At 42.6% G+C, this 23,191-nt stretch overlaps 1 protein-coding gene across 1 annotated transcript; it reads left to right on the forward strand.

Moving 5' to 3' along the window:
* The first annotated feature begins 292 nt into the window (after positions 1 to 292).
* On the forward strand, positions 293 to 21,570 carry wdr43 (WD repeat domain 43). The gene is made up of 18 exons (XM_004082805.4): positions 293 to 552; positions 1,155 to 1,289; positions 3,293 to 3,414; positions 4,831 to 4,951; positions 5,018 to 5,136; positions 7,639 to 7,741; positions 7,818 to 7,882; positions 9,054 to 9,213; positions 11,927 to 12,013; positions 12,100 to 12,225; positions 12,526 to 12,663; positions 13,716 to 13,802; positions 13,905 to 13,936; positions 14,038 to 14,101; positions 15,808 to 15,921; positions 16,124 to 16,193; positions 20,569 to 20,627; positions 21,399 to 21,570. Exons 1-18 carry the CDS (start codon positions 346 to 348, stop codon positions 21,528 to 21,530), a joined length of 1,941 nt encoding a protein of 646 aa, XP_004082853.1. The 5' UTR covers positions 293 to 345; the 3' UTR covers positions 21,531 to 21,570.
* The last annotated feature ends 1,621 nt before the right edge of the window (positions 21,571 to 23,191 follow it).

Genomic DNA, 23,191 nt, shown 5'->3' on the forward strand with positions numbered 1-23,191 from the left:
TTAAAACTGTATTTAAACTGTAGGGGGGGGGGGGGGTTATAATAGTAAAAAACAACTAAACTAAAAGTAAATTATCTTCATTTGTAATGGTCAGAAACGTGATATATTTTAACTTTTTTATTTGTACTTAATGAAATATAATGTGAATAATATTTGCTTATTTAGGCAAATAACTCAAAAGAAATTTGAAGTGTCATCACAAAATGTAACCTGCAGTTATGTCAACACCTTCTGGCGGGCAAGAGGGGGCAGTCCTTGGTGAGTAACAGTGCGCATGCCCGTGATTGGACGCACGTGGTTTGTGTAAGCACGGCGGCGCACGCAGACGCAAGAAGAGCCACAGAAATGGCGTCTGACGGTGGCAGCTCATCGCTGCAGCTACCCTGCGTTTTCTCACCCAAATCACGCCAGTATTTGGCTGTGTGCGCTCAGGATGGGAGACTTCGAATCTGGAATACAGACAGCAAAACTATTCACCAAGAATACGTGCCTTCAGCTCATTTGAGTGCCACTTGCACGTGCATCGCCTGGGGACCATGCCGAACAGTGAAGGTGCGTGAAGCTACCGTTAGCCGCACGAGCTAGCGTCGGAGCGAGGCCCGAAAAAACTATGTGGCACGCGTTTCCTATCGAACGGACGCGATCCAAACTGTAAAGATAAACTATATTCATAGGTTGTTACATTACTGGGTCATGATTTTGCTTTACAAATTCAATGTTTGTCGAAAAGTTTTGTTTATCGGAATAGTTACTCTAGCTAGCTAGCATGAAAAGCTCCACACGAGCGCACATGTTTGTCCCACATGGTTAGTAGTAGTGAAGGAGCAGGATGTCCCATTTGAAGTGTAGCGTTGGTGACTCCCCAAACAGGAATAAATATGTGTATATATGTAACTAATATGTTGTCACGATGAGCTTGGTGGTCTCCATTTAAATAACTTAGTTATTAGCATTCTGACTTTATCAGTACTACAACCCATGATCAATAAGAGGAGCGATCAGTGTGGAGGTTAGTTGTCTGTCTTTATACAAATCAGTTTTTAAGAATGTGGCTTTTTGTTTGAAATAATATGCATATCATTGTTTGGGGAGGACATAACTAATGAATAGATGATGTGGGGGCATGTTTTCATAATTCATCTAATGTTCTTCAGGAGGGACCTCAGAGGAAGAAGAGGAAATCGGAGGCGGTGCAGGTGGAGGAGAAGGCCGACCTGTTGGCGATGGGCACAGCGGCTGGCAGCGTCCTCCTCTACAGCACTGCTAAGGGAAGCCTCCACTGTTCCCTGGTTAGTTTGGAACAGATGTAAAATACGCCTTTCACTGTGATCAGAGCTCAAACCTGCAGTTGGGACTAAAAATCCCATAATACCTCCAACACACACCTGGATGTGACAGATGGGTTAGAAATCATCTGCAGTGGTCTGGAGAGGAAACGGCGGTGAGGCTGATGCTGTTTCCTCACAGTCTGCAGAAAACTTTAAAGAAACTCACGTCTGTGTTGGTTAAAACATTCTAGAAGCTTTTCTATTTTCAGTTCATTGTTACTAAATTGAAGGTTTGAGAAAAGTAAAGAATGAAATAAACAAAAAGATAATAATGCAGACATGTTGGTTTTTCTGCACTAATTCATGACTGTTGGTAGCAAATCTTTGCCTAAGGTTGTATATTGAATGCATTGCACTTTAAAAAATAGCCACATTCTGCTGTAATATATATATTTTTCAATCAATGATATTTTATTAATCCCACTAAGGGGAAATTTGGTCCATTTTCTCTTTCAAATGAGAATTTTTGTTTTTTTAATGGTAGTTATGTGATGGTTCAGAGAAAATATACATCATAGTTTAAAGGATGAGGAATTTCAACTTGCAGGGAAAAAATCACTTTTGCTTCTGATAAATGGCAAAACCATTCAAATCAGACATAACAGTACGCTGTACTTCTGTTTATTTTGGGGAAAGAGTTGAAGTTATCAACATAGGATAGGAGTTTGCTGGTTTTTGGACCAACCTCCAGTGGTCGTTTGAGGAACTGCAGCATTCTGGGTTTGTGCCCAATTTAAGAAAGGAAAACAGTCAAAGCAGCAGTTTAAGAGGGAATTCTTTGGAATGGACAATGTAACTGTGATTGGCTGAAAAATGCTCAAGCTAGCTGCAGACATGTGGATGCATCAGCATCAGTCACAGGCAAAACCCAAAGGAAAGAATCTTCAAAGTTCATGCAGCTTGGTATGAGAAATGTTCTCCACGTTTGTCCCGTCCCCTGGGGGAGCCATTTGGTGGTTTAACACCCCCCCCCAATCTATATACCCAAAATATATACAGTTAAAAAAAATGTACACATTCATATTTGATAGAACAGTTGAGTGTTTCTACGATGAGCCGTATCACATATCCATGGTCTGTGAATTATTTGTGACGTCACCCATAGAAAATGACTGGCTTCAACCAAATAAACTCAAATTAGTTGACAGATCAAAAAGAGTCATTCTGACAAATAGATCGACTGACTAACAGCTGTTTATTTCTCTATAGAAGTCTATGGGATTTTGGTTTCTTGGAACCACTTTGTACTTCCTGTTTGGAATGCCGGGGGGGGGGGGTGTCACCGAATCCAGTTCAAATAAACAGTCAAATCACTTTAAATGACTTTTTAGTTGATTAAAGTACATAAACATATTTTTTCTGTGCCTTAAACAAGTAAAACACGTCCAACATTTTTCACATTGTTAACAGACTCATATTAATACAGTTTTATAAATATCAAAGTGTGATGTAGAGCAGGGGGGTCAAACTCATTTTCACTGAGGGCCACATCAGCATAGTGTCTGTCCTCAAGGGCCAGATATAACTTATACATGTAACTAAATGTAATGAAAAATAAATGTAACTACTCCTTAATGTTAAATAACCCATTGTTTATTTATTATAACCTTTTAAATGACAATTACAGTTGCATAGAATATGCATAAATATGATTCTGTCAGGTTAGGTTATATGGACAGTGTTTAAGTCATAATGTATAGTTGCTCAATCTGATATTTCAAGTCAGATTCCCCCTAAATATGAATAAATACAAACCAATTTTTATTTTAAGAAATTAAAAACATTCACGCTCTCGCGGGCCACATAAAATGACATGGAGGGCCACATTTGGGGCCTTGAGTTTGACACGTGTGATGTAGATTATATTTCAGTGAACGATCATTCTTAGCATGAATGTGTAGTCGTTAGTGCTGATGTCATGATGTATGTATAGCTGTTTTTTAACGTCTTGTTTTCTCTGTCAGGATGAAGCTCACAGTGCAGGAGTGAACTGTGTCCACTGGCACCCTGAAGACAGCGTGTTGTACAGCGGCTCAGACGACACAAACATTGTGGAATGGGACCTGCAGTCAGGAAAGATGAGGAGGTTGGTCTCCTAACGTGACATAAAAATGGTCACTGCCAACGTTTGACACTTTTCCCCCACTTCTGACGGTTCCAAACCAAATCAACACAAATCCAGTCATGTTGCTGTAGACCATGTCTAGAATGCTACAGTCATGTGATGTCAGGACGAGTTCTCAGAGGTAATACCTGGGTCAAGATCAGAACATTCTCCATACTGCACGATACAAGATGTTGGTTTCTCTACCGCGTTTTGTGACCCTTTTTTCACGGTTTTCTAAATATTTTTTGTAAAAGTTAAGTCTTCTGTCCGTTGATTAATTGTAAAGCAGGAGTGATGACACTTTTTTGGTCAGCTGAGGAAAAAATCCCCAAATCCACGGTTAGGAGTCTGAGGCTGAATGGCCACACTTCTCTGATGTTTAAGAGGAGGAGTGTGGGGAGGGCAGTGACGTTTGTACTGGCAGACGTACGATTGGCTGTTCTGTGTGTCAATCAAATGACTTCCTTCATGGCAAGGATGGTGATGATCCACTGAGGGCGAGTTAATATATATACATGACCCACAATCTAGCTCCCCTTCCTTAACGAACCACCAGTTGATCACGATCGATGTATTGGGCCCCCTGTTGAGAATTCTTAACGTTCTGTTAAAAATGAATATATCATAATAGGTTAATTCTCTCTGTAAAAGATGTCGTTTTTCACGACATTTAATCAGAAGTCCTGCGTTGTTGACCCCATTCATGTTCCTCTATCGTGGCGCCCTTAAATAAGGTATGAAGACCAGTTGGAGCAGTGGATGTCTGGCTGTACTGAGACACTCTGACAAATGAATGTGGACAGGGTTATGTTCAAGAGCCCACCGGTGATTAAAGGGGGAAAATCGAGTCCTGCAGGATCTGACTGATGACCTTCAGGAGACATTTGTCCTTCACTGGGATAAAGCAGAATACTTTAGGTTGTCATGTGAATGTCTGCTTCCCTAAAAACATGAGGCCGTTAGAAATGCTTTGAAGTGGGGCCTTTGGGGTGAAGACGCAGACAGTGATGTCACAGTGACATCCTGTCGGATGCTCGGTTAACCCATTGTAGTCCTTGGAATGGTTCAGGGCAGAGGTGTCAGAATCCAGAGCCTGGTGTTTTCCAACCAACCTGCCATTGAAGCTCATTACCTGTTAAACACACCTGATCCAGGTAACCAGCAGTAAATAAGACAGTATTTCTGGAGCAGGGGGCCGGTCCTCGGGGCCTGGAGTTTGACACCCCTGGTTCAGGGAGTGGTGAGAATTCTAAATAAAACAAAGACCAAGGAAAGCCACCCTGGACAACCCCAGAAGAGTTTTCTTCTGGGTCTGAAACTGCTCTGGGATCTCACTCTAATGCTTCTGGGTAAGTGAATCCTAATGTTCCCCTGTCTGCTTCTCTGTTGGAACAGTAAGTGGAAGGCGGACCGCGCCGCAGTGACCAGCCTGTGTGTCAGTCCTGACGGCAAACTGCTGCTTTCAGCGGGACATGTGATCAAGATGTGGGACCTGGACACCAAGGAGCTCTACAGAGTGAGGGATTGTCTTTATGTTGGTTGTTAGTTAGTCCACAACCCTAATGTTGTGTTTCCTCTGTAGAAATTCACAGGACATTCAACGGCTGTGACGACCCTGCGCTTTGCCACCACTCGACCCCCCGACAGCAACGGGCTGTACTTTGTGTCCGGCGCTGCACACGACCGGCTGATCAGTGTTTGGTGAGTGGCAGCCGTCATTGAAGTAAAGCACTGAGCACAAACGGGACAGAAGGAAATGTTTTTGTTAAAAGTATGAACACAGTAAAAGACGCCAATGCTTTCATGGAGCCATAGAAATGAAAAGGACTTCAGCCATGATGGGAGGTAGAAACAATCGATATTTAGATATTTTCCATTGAATAAAAATATAAAGGTAAACATAACGTGTCTTTAAGATGAACCAAAAACAAACTTCACTAAAGAAAAACCAAAAGTTTGATGACATTTATTTCCACTGACGGCTCAAACTGGACAATTCAAAAGCAGTTTGGTCATAAAATGTCAGCTGAGTGAATATTATTACATTTTTGTGAAGCTAGACTAAATTAAAGCTTTTTTCATGTTCAGACAGTTTTAACAAATGTCTATACAGAGTTTGACAGTAAATCATTTAAAATGCTAATGCTTATTAGCTTAAGATGCTTTTTTCCCTTTTTTAATCAAGTCCAGCTTGTTTTAGTGCCAGAGATGGTCATGTTGACACTGTGAGGAACCAACAGCCTGACAGGTTTGGGATTTAGGTGCTGACCTGATGTGAGCCCAGTTCTCAGAAATGCTTTACTGAGCTGCTTTCAAAGCCTCTGCTTAAAAACCTCTTTAGTGGAGCTGTGAGTAAATGTCAGCCCCATGTATAAAAAGGCTTCCAGGAGTTTAAAAACTATAGAACATCTGAACTTATGTCCGCCTGGAATCCCCTTTATCCCCTATAGCAGGGGTCGGGAACCTATGGCTCGCGAGCCATATATGGCTCTTTTGATGGTCACATGTGGCTCGCAGACAAATCTTTAATTATAGTTTTTTTTTTTCATTAGACCAGTCCTTCTCGGGCGCGATGCGATGCAAGAGGCGCGCAGTAGTAGCGGTGCTTGGAGAGAGAAATCTGCGCCAGCGCTATCAGTTACTATTATCTATTATTTCACAGAGTTTGTACCAGCTGGAAACCTGTGAATTGACGCGCCTAAAACTACGCGCTCCCGTCTCTGAGAAAGAGCGCGCAGATGCGGGGACGGGATGTGTGAGGGAGAAAGCAGAGGGTGAGGGTGGGGTTGTGGGGACAGGCAGCAGGTGAATCGCGCAGGGATTGTAAAAACGTAAAACCCGCTTCCCGTCACTCACTGCAGCGTGTGAGTGTGTGTTTGGCTCCGCGTCTGCATGTGAGCAGTCTCTCACATCTACAGAACATTCAGACCTACGATCACGTTTAAAGTCTCAACGCCTGCATGAAGCAGAAACTCACCACATAATCAACCAGACTAGACCATCAGCAAAACTACCACGAGAAATACTCATCATTTATTAGCAACAGAATAACAATGTTATTAAAAAGAATCCACAGACTTATTGTACTTTAAAAATGTTGAAATTAAATCAAATGCACACATTCACTTGTATATTTAGTTTTAAACAAATTGTCGCGGACTGAGTTGGATGACTGTTGGGCCGCGTTAAAAGTTCTGGAGTTCATTGAACGCGTCAAGCAGAGATCTGATTGGCCCTCAGTTCTGTCGCTCAGCCTGTTGTTAGGTAGTTTGGACCAATGGGGTTCAGCTATGGGCCGAATAAGGGAAATGGGAGGGCTGCAGCGGGAGCAGGGGAATATAAAGTTGGGAGAAGCGCTCTCGTGTCGGCGGGAGAGATTCAGGAGTTGCTGAATTAATTGAACGGCGTTTGTTGCGGTCTGCAGTAACCAGAATAAAGAACTTTAAAAGAGGTTAAGTCTCCGTGGGGAAGGGACACTACATTATTGTATGGCTCTTTCGAAATTACATTTCAAAATATGTGGCATTTATGGCTCTCTCGGCCAAAAAGGTTCCCGACCCCTGCCCTATAGGATTCTGAATGGATAACATGAAACCTGAAGTGAAAAAGGAACATTATTTTACGGGTTTACCCTGCTTACCTCAAAGCTCCAAACATGGAGAAAAAAACCGTCAGGGCGGAAGAATACAATAAAAATCAGCAGCAATTTTCAGAAGAATAGACATATTTAGAATTCATTTATCTGCCAACACCAATATTGTGCAGATGTGAAAGGGCATCGCTGCTTTAAACAGATAATGTCTAAACTTGTTTTTTTAAGGGAAAAACAAAGAAACTTAGCCTAAAGTTGAGCACAGGGACCGTTATTTCCCAAAACCATGAATCTCCTAACGGAGTAGATCAGTAATGATGCACAGATGTCCAGTTAGAAGGTTAAGGGGGGGGTTATTGTGATGTTTGCTGAACATGCTCTGCAAACATTTATGTATGCAACAATATTTTTCACATCTGAGGTTTTTCTTCATCCATAACAAAACATTAACATGAAAAATGCAAATGAAGTTTTAGCTTTTAGAAGTTGTTAAATAAAAAACAAAAATGTTTTTTCTTGTCTGTGAAATGTTTGGTGTTAAATATTACCATAAAAATGCTCCATTGTTACATTTCTGTTGGACTCTATGTAACTGAGAATTCTGACTTTAGGCAAGTACGAGAAGATGGGAAGGACAAGAACTCGGTGGTGTCGTTCACACTCACTGATGAGCCGAGACACGTTGACCTCGTCCCATCCAACAGCAAGGAAGAGGTTAGACGTTCTTTTTTGACTGGTGCTTGTTCTTCCAAGACTGCTTCTGCTCACTGAAACGTCTTTGTTCCTGCAGGCGGTAAGGCTGGCAGTGGTGTGTCAGGATGGGCAGCTGCATTTGTTTGAGCACTTTTTAAATGGGTGAGTCCTTCACTGATAGACCCTGTCTGTAATACATACTGTTTGTGATGTAAAATCAAGGAGCCGCAGCATTTAATTTTCCTACCTTTAAATATAAGAAAAAGGCGCTGTGATCTTGACCTTTAGTCCCGTAGAACAAACTCTGCTGCATACGTTCATCTGAACTCTAAAGCTGCGTTCCCAGCAAACACAATTTGCACACCAAATTGGTGTTGGTTGCCTTTCTTTGGACCGTGAATTCGCTGCTCGACCCCTGTCCAAAGATGTGTTCATAAGCTTGGATGGATGGAAGTTAAGGATGAGAACAGCCAGATCGATCCTCCATGTTGGATTTGTACGCCACACGGTGATCGAGTCCCTGAGCACGTCACATGCCCAAAGCTGAGACCCTGATTTTTGAACTCTGGACATGCCACAACGCTCAAATTACACTGCTGTCAGACTGCTGCGCCGCACCCGACGCTCAAAATGCGCCGCAGGAACTCTGATGCTGTCTGTACGTTGACTCTGAATTGAAACTGGACACGCGCATTGGATTCGCTGTGAAAGTAACTTTACAAATGAAGCTACACACAAACTGGGCATGTGATGCACGTTCAATAACGCACGGAACACGGGTACTTCAATGAGCCAGGGGCCTTGGTGTTCACGCTGGACAAGCAGGGAGGAGCTTATTGTTTAGCGGCGCATGTCCACAGCTGGAAGAGGCTTGGTGCTAAATGTAGAAGCGATTCAGCTCTGGTGAATCTTGTTCCAGGCTGTTTCTTTCACACCTCTGTTCAGATACATAAAAGACTGTCTGACTTGACACAAAGAACAATTATTCATTTCTCCTTCATGATCGTTTATGAAATGGTTTGAACTTCATAAATAAAAAGCTACGCCATCCATATGTGACTACCAAATCAGAGTCCCTTATTGTCCCATATTCAATGGCCGTGTGTTTGGTACCCGAAGCCCAAAAACGGTTGTAGAAACTAGCATAGCTACACATGAACACCGGAAGCCTGACACGCACGTATACACATCTAGAAGCTTTTCGTTGGCCACTTGAACGTATGCTGCCATGGGCAGTGTGAACTTAGAGTTTTGATGTTCCTACCCCCGTCTCCTGGTTCAAATACAGTCACTTTGAATTTAAAGTGGTTTTCCTGTAAATGTGTGCCCTCAGACCCTGTAAGAAGCCCTTTTTGCCCTCGTGTTCGGTGCAAATGGCAGACACCAGGGAGTCACCGATGCCCATCCCCATGCTGGCTGCTGTGCTCGGAAGGGATTCCCGGTCCGTGCTGCTGGCCTACGGAAACCACCTGCAGCCCGTCATAGAGCAAGTGGTGAGTGCAGAGGATCAGGAACTACACCCCAAACAGTCAGTAAACACACGTGTGTGAGGGGAAGACAACCATAATCGTCTTAATATAAGCAACAGAACGAGGGGCTTAGAGGTAACAAGAATGAACAGATGGTCAAACACAGCTTTTGGTTGTTGCTTTTCACTCAGAGGTTGGAGATAAACAGACAAGTGAAGCTCAATGAACTTTTGGTTTTTGATCTAATTAAAGTCCAACTCCAATAATTTTTTGATCTGAAACTTCCTAGTGGACATCATTTCTGCAAAGCGGCAGGAGTTCATCAGAAACTTGCCACTAGTTGTGGACGGGACTGTTGCCATGGAAGTAAGCCTCCACTGATATCCCATCATTCCCCTGCTCGCACTCTCCCGCTACCTTGCAGCCCTTCACATTTGCGGTGCAACAAAAACGGCGAGCAACATTGGAGCTATCAGACATAAAGTTTTAAGCTAGAATCCAGCTCAGAAGAGGAAAATGGAGACATGAAATGATCTTATTGATGCATCCAAATGGAATAAAGCAGAGAGACTTTGACCCGCCCATTTCAGTTTCTGCATCACATCTGAGATCTTTCAAACTGTATTTTTTTTCCATCTGCTTCTGTTTCATCACAATTGGAATGAAGAAATGCTTACAATACAGTTTTAACTTTACATTCTTACATTATGAGAAAAATGCTTCAAGAAAATGTTAAAAAAAAACATTTAAATGAAAAGGAAAATTGAAGTTTGGATGAATTCCATCATTGTTTTCTCCATCATTCTTCATTGCAGATTCTTGGTATTAAATTAACCTCCACTAATTAAACTGTACAAAAAGCAAAAGTTACAATAGTTGAACTTTTAATAGTTGGTTCAGCTTTTATTGTTGGCCTTTCCACAAAGGATATACACACGCCTGAGTCAAGTTGAAATCGTTTTTCTTTACCTTCAGCTTAATGTGAAAAAGCAGCAACAGACTCATTGGAGTTTCTACTCTCGTGGAGTTTGACCTACAATGATCAAATATTGTTATATAGTTTTTGTGGTGATCTTTTTCTGACGATGGAGGACAGAAACTTCACAAAATGAAGGGAAAGACTGCATTCCTGAGTATTTCTTGGATCTGCAGTGAATCAAGAGCAGATGGGTTTCTAATGAACTCCTGCCGCTCTGCAGAAACTATGTCCTAAAACGGCCTAATTCTAAATACAAGACCACCAGGAACGCTTTTAAAATGGATCAGACATGATTTGAGTGGGACTTTAAATCCAATGTTGGCTTTATAACAGGGGTCGGGAACCTAAGGCTCGCGAGCCATATATGGCTCTTTTGATGGTCACATGTGGCTCGCAGACAAATCTTTAATTATACTTTTTATTTCATTAGACCAGTCCTTCTCGGGCGCGATGCGATGCCAGAGGCGCGCAGTAGTAGCGGTGCTTGGAGAGAAAACTATCAGTTTACTATTATCTATTATTTCACAGAGTTTGTACCAGCCGGAAACCTGTCAATTGCCGTGCCCAAAACTGTTGCGGGGACGGGATGTGTGAGGGAGAAAGCAGAGGGTGGGGTTGGGGGGGACCGGCAGCAGGTGAATCGCGCAGGGATTGTAAAAACGTAAAACCCGCTGCCCGTCACTCACTGCAGCGTGTGAGTGTGTGTTTGGTTCCATGTCTGTCTCACATCTACAGAACATTCAGACCTACGATCCCGTTTAAAGTCTCAACGCCTGAACGAAGCAGAAACTCACCATGTATCAACCAGACTAGACCATCAGCAAAACTACCACGAGAAATACTCATCATTTATCAGCAACAGCATAACAATGTTATTAAAAAGAATCCACAGACTTATTGTACTTTAAAAATGTTGAATTTACATCAAATGCACACATTCATTTGTATATTTAGTTTTAAACATATTGTCGCGGACTGAGTTGGATGACTGTTGGGCCGCATTAAAAGTTCTGGAGTTCATGAACGCATCAAGCAGAGATCTGATTGGCCCAGTTTTGTCGCTCAGCCTGTTGTTAGGTAGTTTGGACCAATGGGGTTCAGCTGTGGGCCGAATAAGGGAAATGGGAGGGCTAACGCGGCAGGAGCGAATATAAAGTTGGGAGAAGCGCTCTCGTCTCTGCGAGAGAGATTGAGGAGTTGCTGAATTAATTGAACGGCGTTTGTTGCGGTCTGCAGTAACCAGAATAAAGAACCTTAAAAGAGGTTAAGTCTCCATGCCTCAGTGTGGTAAAGGGACACTACATTAATGTATGGCTCTTTCAAAATTACATTTAAAAATATGTAAAAAATGTATGGCTCTCTTGGCCAGAAAGGTTCCCGACCCCTGCTTTATAAGAAGGCTTTGTCTTTTGTTTTTCTTTATCCATCCTCAGGTTTCAGTTTAACAGAGTTTCTGAGCTCATGGTAAAGGATGATGACCGATGGGATCTACGTTGAAACTTATTTTTAAAACACATATTAAGATGAACAGTTGGTGGTTCCAAGTCTTTGGCTGCCTAAGTGGATGAAATTTGGATCCAGAGGATCATCAGTCAAAAAATGTGGTCACCAATAAATGAACAAGAATCTTATGAAAATCAAATCTGAGGCTTATTATGTCTCCTGTTCTATGTAGAACTTTAAACGATGTTCTAATTTGAAGCAGTATTATGTGAACAAAACCTGAATGAATGTGTTTTCCTCTGTCACTCTCCACAGGAGGTCAACACCACAGAGAGACACGTGTGTTTGAGTCGAGACGTGAAGACCAGCTTGTCTCTCACCATGGAGAGCACCGTCTCAAAGGTAACAGCACTTTTTCTGAAATCACAAACCTGTGGGCACAAATGAAGAAAACAGCTTGACTATTTTGTTTGAATCATTTCCTCCAGGTGAAAACCCCGGTTGTTAACACAAAGAGCAAAGTACTGGTGCCTGGACTTCCTGGTCACCAAGCTCCATTAAAAGGATCCCATCTTGAAAAGGCATCAGAGAAAAGAAAAAAGGACACCAAAGAGGTCAGTGCATGTGCACCAGTTTCCTGGCTGCTCTTTCCTTATTGATAAGATTTGTTTTCACACCGAGTGAGAGCAGTGGTTGTAATCAGCCAGGAGACGTGTTTAATAGTGATCCTGTGTCACACTGTTCTGTTAATGAAGACATTCATCATCATCAGGCTGTAATTGGAGGCTTGCAAACAAAACCTTCCACCTTTATTTTAAGCACACGTGACAGTGGCATCATTGCTTTCTTAATAAAGACTTGTCAAATAAATGTGAATAGAAGTCTCCAGGCTTATCTGTAATCTCTCTCCATAGATGTCAATAGCTGAGCAGCTTGGCGAGATCGATCTATCAGCCACATCCAGCGAGAAGGTGAAGGCGTCTTTACAGACGGACAATTATGCGGTGCTGTTGGTGCAAGGTCTGGAGAGCAACGACGCCGACATCCTAAATGTAAGTATGATCTCCAGATTCTCACATGTGCAGATGAAAGAAAGACGTGTAGTTTGTTTTGATTTCAAGTTCATTTCTCTGCAGAGATGTTTATCCTAAAACTACCTTTATATCAAACACGTTTAGGCGTCACGGGTGTCCAGGTTCAACGTTGAGTCAATGTGTAGAGACGATCAGAGGTTCTCGGGCAGTGGCGGTTTTTGATATGGGTGAGGTGGACGGTGGCCCAGGGCGGCACTTCATAGGGGGCGGCATTTTCCATGCCCACAAAGTTACACACAATGAAATACCAAATTCAAAGAGCTGATGGGGTTACTTGCACAAGGGGTAAGTTAGTGTAGAACCGCCACTGTTCTCGGGTGCGTTTTGATCTTTGGACGGGGTGTGGTGGTCTGGCAGCAGTGCATGTCGGGGGTTGCGGTGTGATGCTTTTAAGAGGTCAGAATTTTGGGGAAGAAAAGGCGTCGCATTAACTAATCAGGGCCGTCGCTTTGCCCCGTGACATGTTTTGGGCGGAGTCCAAAACCAACATGGAGGAGAATCTGATCCTTCTCCTGAACTTAAAGATATGTATTTTTTTTTGCATCGAGACAATAAGAAAATTATTTTATTTATATTTTTCCATCCTTGGACTAATGCGGCACAGCAAGAGACAGAAGTACCGCTGAGAGCGGCCGTCATTCAGACGCAGTTCATCGAACAGGCAGAGTCTCTGAATCATTTCATGAACCTGATGTGAGAAATGACTATCGACGCTTTCGTAGAGCCCTTCAATAGAAATAAACCTGATCTCTCCGCATCATTGGTCGTGGATGCACTGCCTATAAAATGGGGATAAACATTCAATGCTTTCATGGAACATCTTTTCACAGTAGCTCCTCCCCCTCCCTCAAAAAGAGGTGGCAGAAATGAATTTAACGCGTGAATGGCGTTTGGTGTGAACGTAGCAGAAGAACGTTGTACTGAAAGTTTGGTGGAGGGACAAAGTTTATCTGAAACGTCTGCAGAGTTCTGGACTTTTGAATGAACCTCGTCAATTTTTTTTCTTGCAGAAAGTTTTACAGACTCGTAAAGAGATGGTGATAAAGAAGACGGTTGCTCGGTTACCGCTCTCTGCTGTTCTTCCGTTGGTTAAAGAGGTGGGTCATCAAATACGGCTGTGCTTTGACACGCTAACGTCTACATTCATAACTGCACCACAGACGGCTGTCATTTTAATCGGCCATTTCTCTGCTTTATAGCTCACAAATAGACTTCAAGGACATCCTTTTGCGTGAGTGAAAAACTTGACTTATTTTGAAAAGAATGTTCACTTTTTGTAAAGCCTCGTTTTTCCTGGTTGGTTGACATTGTTGACCATTTTCCTCTCAACAGGGGAATTCTGATGGTTCGGTGGCTGAAGGCTGTCCTCATGCACCACACGTCGTACCTGGCATCTGTGAGTCCACTTTATTTTCTTTAGAAAATATTGTAACAATATTTTCATTTTTTCTTTAAAGACCCACTCTGTTGATAATTAAGATTTTGGTGTTTTAACCTGTTCTTGTAGTCTTTTTCTGTATTTATATTTATAAGAAGTATTTCTTTATCCAAATTGTTTTGAATCAGTAGAAGATGAAAAAATGCCAGTATAAAGATTGTATTTGTGACGTAGAAGATGCACTGGGCAGATCACATGATTCCTGCTCTGCTCCATTCTGATGCATCGTCTCATAGACGACTGCATCCATGTGCGTCTTTGTTTTCCTCGTCTGAGCTGATATCCAACTCAAAACTGTACGTCTGGATAGCTCCAATAATGCTGCCATTTTTGTTGCACTGCTATTAAGTTGGGGTTGTGAGGGGCTGTAAGCTACCAGGAGATTGTGTAAACAGAGAGCTCTCGGCAACGAGGGGGAAGGGGTGCGGGGTACAGGGTTGCTTTTTGCCAACAGTCCTGCCCACAACGGCACAGGTTTTTTGATTTGGCCTAAAAATGGACTACCGTAATTTCCGGCCTATAAGCCCTACTTTTGTCATACGCTTTCGACCCTGCGGCTTATTCAATGATGCGGCTAATTTATGGATTTATTTGACAGCCGCCGGGAGCGCTCGTGCAATCTCGGAGGGTGGCTGAATGCATGATCCAACTTCCAGCAACAAGCCTATTTGATTTAGACACACCTACAAGCAGCCAAACAGCATGGACCTCACTTCAGCTATTAGACCCTTCAGTCAGGGTGCAATAAAAGAAACATGCATGCCCAGCCGCATCCCACAATCCTTTGGTGCCATTAGACCCAACGTGCACGTGATCGCCACTACAATATGACGCAGCTTTCAAGTTAAAAGCAATCGTTAAAAGCAGCGTGAAATAATCCACCATCACCGACGGATTTGGAAAAGCCGGTCAAGGAGCCCGCGGGGCAAGATCATGACCATGTGTCACTGTTGTGGAAGGAAACTCCTGGCGCACGCGCTGCGCTGAGGTGCGCGCTTTAAGTCACTGCTGCTTTCTTTTACTTGTCTGTTTTTTTTAACCCGCCCTGTTACTACCATACTGCTGCCGTGACACAGGCGGAAGGAGAGGAGAGCTGCTCTCCTGTTCTCCCCTCCTCCCGCTGCAGCTCCCTGCTCCTTTGTAAACACGCACGCGGTTTCAGCACATATACATCCTCAATCTACAACACAATGTGGCGACCTGGGGGTTAGCCCCGCCTTAAGCCCCTAAGACTCATGGGAAGTGGGTGTGAATTTCCTCACCATAACTGAGGGAGCTGTGAGCAGAAGTGAGGTCCATGCTGTTTGGGAGATGTGGGTGTGTTCAAATAAATGGGTTGACGCACTGTTAACTCCTCCCTCAGTGAGACTGAAGCCAGTCGTATAGTCTGTGGGTCAGGATAATCAGTGATGGGCCGATAGTGTTGGTAGTAAATTGCGGCTCGTGTATGTAAAGTATGACTTAACCTCCTTAAATTGAGTCGGTGCGGCTTGTAATCAGGTGTGCTCTATAACCTGAAAATTACGGTAAACAGACTTAACAGACCACTGGGAGCGCCTTTAGAAAAGATCAAAGCATGATCAGAAAAGGTTTTTAAAACTTAAACATACATTTTCTGCTGGAGTCACTTATCTTGTGTGCTGCTGTTCTCTGCTCTGATTCAGCTGCCGGACCTGGTCACTGAGCTGGGAGTCCTTTATCACATGATCGAGAGCAGAGTAAAAATGTTCCACAAACTCACAAAACTTCACGGGAAACTTTACCTGCTGATGACGCATGTAAGTCATTTTGCCGAATATAAATTGCATTTCCTGAATATAAATGTACATAAACCTGTGAAAAGAGGTGATTTCCTACAGCAGAAGCAAACACCAGCATGTTGGTTCTCTGTGGGTCAAGTTCCAGCCTCTATCAGGATGGAGTTGGATCATTGTTTCAAACATGTCTGTTGATCTGTAATGTCTGTCATTCAACCACTAGGTGGCGGCCAGTGACAGCAGCAACATGGTCTCAGAGGTCGACCACACAGCAAAGCTGGTGTATGAAGACGGTGAGTGTGACTAACAGCTGCTTCCCCAGCTGTTGTCTTTGACCTCTTTCTGAGCATATTCTATGCTTCAGTACTGATGGACTGAATGAACCTTAACAGAAATAGCTTATTGTTAATTTTTAGACCATAACTTTTTTAACTTTTCAGCAAAATTATAGATATTAAAATACTTTTTATTATCCTGTTTGTATGCCTTTATGTGCCCACCATCTATTCTATAACAGGAGTGTTTAAAGACACATCCAGATTATTTTTCTCTCTTTAAAGCATTCCCAGTCGTCCTTTAATTACGATTATCCTGCTTTTAAATAAAATAAAAAAACGTGTCGTTTTTTAGGACGCAGTCTGCAGAGCGGCAGTAGTTCATTAGAAAGTCACCTCACAGAATAAACCCGTCCCCATTTCCATCATTCATTTAAGTGGTCTCCCGCTAGCTCACAGCCCCTTAGGGACCCAACTTAACATTAACGGGGCAACAAAAATAGCAGGTGATATTGGAGCTATTTTTGTACTAAATGAACAAGGAAAACAAAGATGTACATTGATCTAGTCGTCTACAGCAGGACAGGGAGCTTGTGGCTTTGTGTTTTTTCTGCAACACAAACGATTTTTCAAACTGCTTTTTTTGTCTGTAAAGAAATACTCAGAAATGCAATTTTGAGCTTAATTTTCGTTAAAAATGTCTTCCGTCATGAGAAAAAGGCCACAAGAACATGTTAAAATCACCAAAAAGGAGATTTTCATCAGTGGATCTTTTGACACAAAGATGGATTCTGTTTCCTGGCAACCTGACCACCGGAATTCAGATCCTCCCCTTCGAAAACGGCAACCAGACCCTTTTGTTAGTCTTCATTTCTCATTACCAGACTGTAAAAAAAACTTAATTGAAGCACATAGAAAATGGCAATCATGATATAATTAACCTGTGCTTTGAATTCTAAGTCCCCTGTCAGTGGGTTTAGGCTGTGAAGCTGCAGTGAACAAAAACCCAATAAACCCAGCTGATTAGGAGGAAGAGGAAGTGAGGTTCAGTCAGCCCTTTGTGGGCGATGCATTATGGATCCAGTGTGGGAATGTTTGACCACATTCAAACATTTTTCTCATAAGTTTGTGTGTAACTAATGTATAAGCTGCTATAGATTTAGAAAAGTTGACTATTTGTTATTTTGGATAAGTGACAAATAAATGTCAGTTCTTGCCTGAAATCCATTTAAACAATTTAGAAGTAACTTATTTCTGCTGATCTTTAAGACCACAAAGCTTTTCTTGCTGATTGTTAAACTGTATCTTTGGAAATCTGAGGACAGGCTTCAAAATAGCAAGTTTACTTATGTGGGTGTATGAAAACACTCAAAACGAGACATTTTTTTTGGAGGAAACTGCACAGAAATCCATCAAAACATGAAGGGAAAACCATTTAGCACACGTTTCACACTCTCTCTGTAGCAACCATTTGTCAAACGTAGAATCAGTAAGCATCAGAGCGAGCAAAGTGGTCTGAAGAAACCTCTGACCTTTTTTTGGTTGTGCAAAAGATGGAGATGGGAAAACCTGTCTTGCTTAAGTGCACAGAAAGTCTTTTGCCTCTATGGCTTTTTAGGAAACCAGTTTATCTCTTTTTGGGGGAGGTGACAGTAGGTGGGGTAGGGTGGGAACATTGACTGACCAAGAAATTGGGAGTTTGCTTTTCGGCTCATCTTTTTCTTCACTACAGCAGATGATACGACGACTGCGTTACTGTAGGACCCATCTGGCTGTCAATCCCACCCTCCATTATTCCCTCTTTGTGGAAAAAGAGTCATAAAGTCCTCCACTAGCAGCAGCAGCTCTCCACCTCTCTGCAGAGGGCAAACCACCCTACAGATTGAAAAGAGTAACCCCTTCATGTGCCAGTCCAGAGGCAGCGTCCATGACCGCCACATGAAGGCGTGCCACCAAAGACCGCCCATCAACACCTACACACATGAGGTTCTCATGGCAGACTCCCCCGTTTCACCTTTTGACCCCCTCTGTGGACTGCATCCTCATTAGCTGGTTCCTCAGCAGAAGTTGTCAGGAGGTCCTCATGGTATTCCTTCAATCTTTTGACGATGCCCTCAGTTGAGGTCAACCTCTCACCACCATTTTCCACAGTGTTCCTTCACTATTTTGCGCCTCACCTTTCACGTTCTCACCATTTCACTTCAAGTAAACGATACATGTACATGTTAATAACCCTTCCCTCAGTCACCATTTGTTTCCTGTCCTGCCCTGGACCAAAACTCCAGCGCGACCACACCCACCGACACTGTGATAGGTCTGGGGGGGACTACTAGAGGGGAGCCGTCTACTCTGGTTTCTCTTCTTTGTTCCCCTTTCATTAAACCATCCAACTGCAGGAATGTGGGTGTCCCACCTGGAGAATACAAATGTGAACTGCACCCATGATGAAGCCACTGGGATGAGCAGTAAAACATTTCAAGGAAGATTTGAAGTCCAGTTGCTATGACTATAACCCTTGTGCTATCTTAGCTGACCCCCCCCTTCCATTGAGGTGTTCTCCCTACCATGACAAAGGTGGATAAAGGTGGAAAGTAGGGCTGCACGATATGAGGAAAACTTGCGATATGCGATATTAGTGATCAATATTGCGATAACGATAAATTTGCGGTAAATAAACAAATAGAAAAATAAACAAAAACAGCATTCCCATTTCATTGCAACAGTTTAAAAATTATACTCCAAATGACCCTCATCGACATGGGGGACAAACGTCAGGGTGGCTAACCCTGGTCCTCAAGAGCCTCAACCCTGTCTGTTTTCCAATTCTCCCTAGACTGCTCGATAATGATAACCAAAATCAGGTGTGTTCTGTCAATCAGGATGTGAAATCACTTGAGTCAGCCAATCAACAGCAAGCTGGTTAAGGAGAGCTGGAAAACAGGCAGGGTTGAGGCTCTTCAGGACCAGGGTTAACATAATAGGCCTCCATCTGATTGGTCAACAATGGAAAGGCGTCCATCTGATTGGTCAAAGCATAAAGGGATTTATTTAATTCGTTAAATGCTTCAAGCTGCTAGAAGATTGTTTTAACACATTTTGGGTTTGCGATTTATTGCGATATTCGCCGTCTTTTGCGATATGCCTATTGCAGAGCTGGATATTGCGATAACGATAAATTTGCGGTATATTGTGCAGGCCTAGTGGAAAGATTTCATGTAATCCATGGACACCAGTGAAGATCACAAATCATTGAAGAAAAAAGGTTCAGAGCACTCTCTAGTGGGTCTAGATGACCCAACTCCCAATGGTAAAGTGCCTAGGATAGCACAAGGGTTAAGACATCATTTGGATGAATGAGAACCAAAGATCTATAATTCTACTTCATGGGTTTCACTTATTGCAAGTAATTTATGGAAAGTATCTCCTTCAATAAACAAGGGAATGCTGTGTAGAACTCCTTCTGTCTTCTGAGAGGCTGAATAGTTGGGCAGTATTACTCTGAGGCTGACCGCTCATCCTCCTTCCTGAGCTCCTCAGAGTTGATCCCTGCATGGATTGTTGATTCCTATCAGCGGTCTCAGTGGTCCCACAACCCAGCCAGGCTAGATCCTTTACATCTGGTGACCACCACTGGGTTTGTGGAGTGGAGTCCTGGCAGGCAGCAGAGAGCTTACAGCCATAGTTTGTGATCAGTGATCGAAAACATTCCGTCTCAATGAGGGGAGATGAGGTAGATCTATGAGATAGATCTATGAGATAAGATAGATTGTGGAGGGACTGTACATCAATACATACTATAGACTTTCTCCTCTTTTACACTTTTGGAGGCTGGTGTTCTGTGGAATTTTTATTAAGGAAAAAGTCTACCTTGGCTCAAAAGGGGTTGAAAAACACAGAGATAAGAAACAAAGAAATAGATCCAGTTGATCCCACGATGGGGACATTGATTTGTCACCATAGCTCCAAAAAGAAGATGATAATAAAGAACAGATAATAAGTAGCACTAAAACTAGACAATAAATAACCCAGTTAATGATGCAGTTCCTTGTAGAATAGAGTAGGACTCTATAAATCTAATTTGAAACTTCATTTGGTTGAAAACTGTTGATTGACAGAAAAGATGCACTTTGTGACAGAACAGCTGTTCAGTGGAGCCTGTAGCTGACTTGGCTTAACTAAATCCAGGACCCAGACGTGTTTGGAACAGACATCCCCTCTGCCTGACTGATCATTTTGAACAGACTTTGCTCCTGCAGATTTTCAGCTACTCCAGTACCGATCCTCAGACCTGGCAGTGTGAAGATCTAAGGCTCTATTCTAATGTCTGTGTCTGAGCTGCTTTAGTGTTGGATGCTGATGGATTTGTTTGCTTTGCTCTCTTTGCTGTTTCCAGAGTCATCAGATGAAAATGAAGCTTCTGGTGATGAAGTTCTTCCTGAGGATGACTCTGATGTAAGTCAGATTCTGGACAGATCAGGGGTCTGCAACACTTGCAGCCATTTGGGTCCATTTCTCACTGACTAGAACCCAGAAGGAGCCACAAAATCACTCATTTATGTTATTGTTGCTATTCTGATAAATAGAAATGAAATATTAGCATAAATAAAACATGCATATGAAGAGAAAATCCAATGTTTTGACACATTAAATAAGTTGTGACAGAGGTTCACATAACTTCCTTTCAAAATAAGGCGTCCTGTACAACATATAATAACAAAGCCACACATTTAGAGGCAGCGTGATGTCATGCAGAGACTATTGTTGGTACAGCTCAGCCAGAAATTCGTAAAGCCGTACAAAGTGACCCTTTCTGTATTTGTCTTTCTATGAGGCGCACCTAAAATCCTTGTTTGTTTTTTTAAATAGGAAATCCATTGAACAATCCGGCCTGTCTAATGTTCAGCCTCAGGCTGTGCTGATTGATCTCCACTTGGTTTTCTGTGATAAACACCACTCCAAACACCGTCAGCGTTTTAGTACGACTTTGATGAAATACAAAGCCACACCGCTTAATGGTTGTTGGAGCATTGTGGGTACTGTAGTCAGAAGCCTTGCAGAATGGTGAACTGTGCCTAACTGTTTGTGATTGACGACTTGTCTGTTTAGCTTCACTAGAAATACTTTTGACATTAACAGCCTCGTGGTTGCAGACCCCTGATCTAGATGTTAGCAGCACAGTTACAGACAAAGCGGCCTGATTCTGACCCATCTTACCTTCCTCAGCACTGGGAAGAAGAGGAGGGCATGGAAGAAGACCAGCAAAGTTCAGAGGAAGAGGATGAGGGCAACAGAACAGAACCCAAAGCAAACGGAGAAGAAGACATGGAGCATGAAAATGAGAGTGAAGAAGAATAAAAAAACCTGTTGATTCTACATAAAAAGGACCTGAAAGAGTTATATATATATACTTTCATTTTATTTTCCTGCCTTTGATTTTATTAATTAGAAAGGGTTTTACAGAATCAACGGACAGGTTGAGACGAGGCCAGATGGTCCCCCCCCACCTCTCCTCAGCCCCACAGATCTTCTGGCTATGGTCCCAGCAACTTTCAGTTCAAGTTCGGTTCAAGCTCCGCTCCTGCATCCCAGCTGGACATCCTGGAGGAACCACTCCTGGGTTCTGTCAGCGGTGGTCAGCGTGCCGCTCCTGCATTCCAAATGTTGTGACAGAACGGAGCACACGCTTTGTTCAGTGCAACATCTGTCGGGGCCGTTTGGAAGCTAACGGTACTGAAGGGGAGTCGGGATGCGGGCCCCATCCCCACTCGTCTGTTGAACAGAACACCAGAACAGGAGGCTGCAGGATCATACATCATGTTCCCACAAAGTGTAAATCTGTATGTACAGAAAAGGGTTTGTATGATCACGTCCCTCCACAGCTTCTCCTGCAGATGTCGGTATTAAATGAACTCTTGTAAAGTCTTCTGAAGGTCTTTTTTTATTTTTACTGTCTTATCAAAATGTCAAAGGTTTCCTTTAAATGTTCATTTTGAGTTCTTTTCCGTTTGTGGGCGTTACCCACGACCGCAGGGGAACCTGAATAAAAGACTGTCAATTTTGCTCCAACTGGTGAATAAATGAGTTTTTCAAGTGCTTTGCAGTGCTGGTAGACTCCTAAAACAGCTGAGGCAATGGTTACAATGAACAGCTGATGTAGGCGAATTATTTTACCACACTTTTGTAATTTATTTTTTTTAAATGATTAAAGTCCAACTTTGATCGTCTGTAGAACTCTTGACCGTTTCCAGTGGTGGTTTAATTAGGATTTTACTGTTTTTAGGCCAAAATCCAAACCTATCATTCTGTTGGACAGTGTCTGCAGAGCAGCAGTAGTTGGTTCATTTGCATCTGAGATGTGGGCGGGACATTTGAGAGCGACCCCACCCTCCCTTCCCATCACCCATAACTGAGAGGTCTCAGTTTACTGGATTAAAAAAAACGTTTAAATCATCTTGCCAACTTTGACTTACTAGAAATATATTTAAATTTTGTAAAATTTCTGAATTCCTTTCCACCATTTTAGCTTCAGGCAGCAAAGAACAAGTGACATTCAAAAAAACCGCTTAAAAGAAACCGGGTTCCAGCAGACTCTCAAAAAGTTAGACATATCCATATTAAAACAGAGGTGGGATACTCCAGACCAGAAGGGCGGACGTGTCTACATACAAGATATGGTTGATCTAATGGCTGGACACACCTTTATGGGTGTGTCCAGCCAATCAGAACATGGCAGAGTGAGACATGTTAGAAAACAAGCTGGACAGTAGCCCTTAATCCCTAACCCTTCCCTTAAAATCTTAAGGTTTTTTGATTTGAATGGTCCTAAATTTACTTAAAAACATGTTTTTCTGTTTGCAGGCCTCATGTTTCAGCTGCTGCATTTATGCTGCAGGGAGGAACTAACTTTTGTGAAGTTGGTCTAGGTATGAATAAAATACTAACATGAAACTACAGAATGAAGGTAAAACATCAAAGCAAATTTATCAAATCAAAACTCATCTTTTTTTAATTAAATC

The sequence above is a fragment of the Oryzias latipes genome, chromosome 22 (genome assembly GCF_002234675.1).
Source record: "Oryzias latipes chromosome 22, ASM223467v1".
Classification (NCBI taxonomy): Eukaryota; Metazoa; Chordata; class Actinopteri; order Beloniformes; family Adrianichthyidae; genus Oryzias; species Oryzias latipes.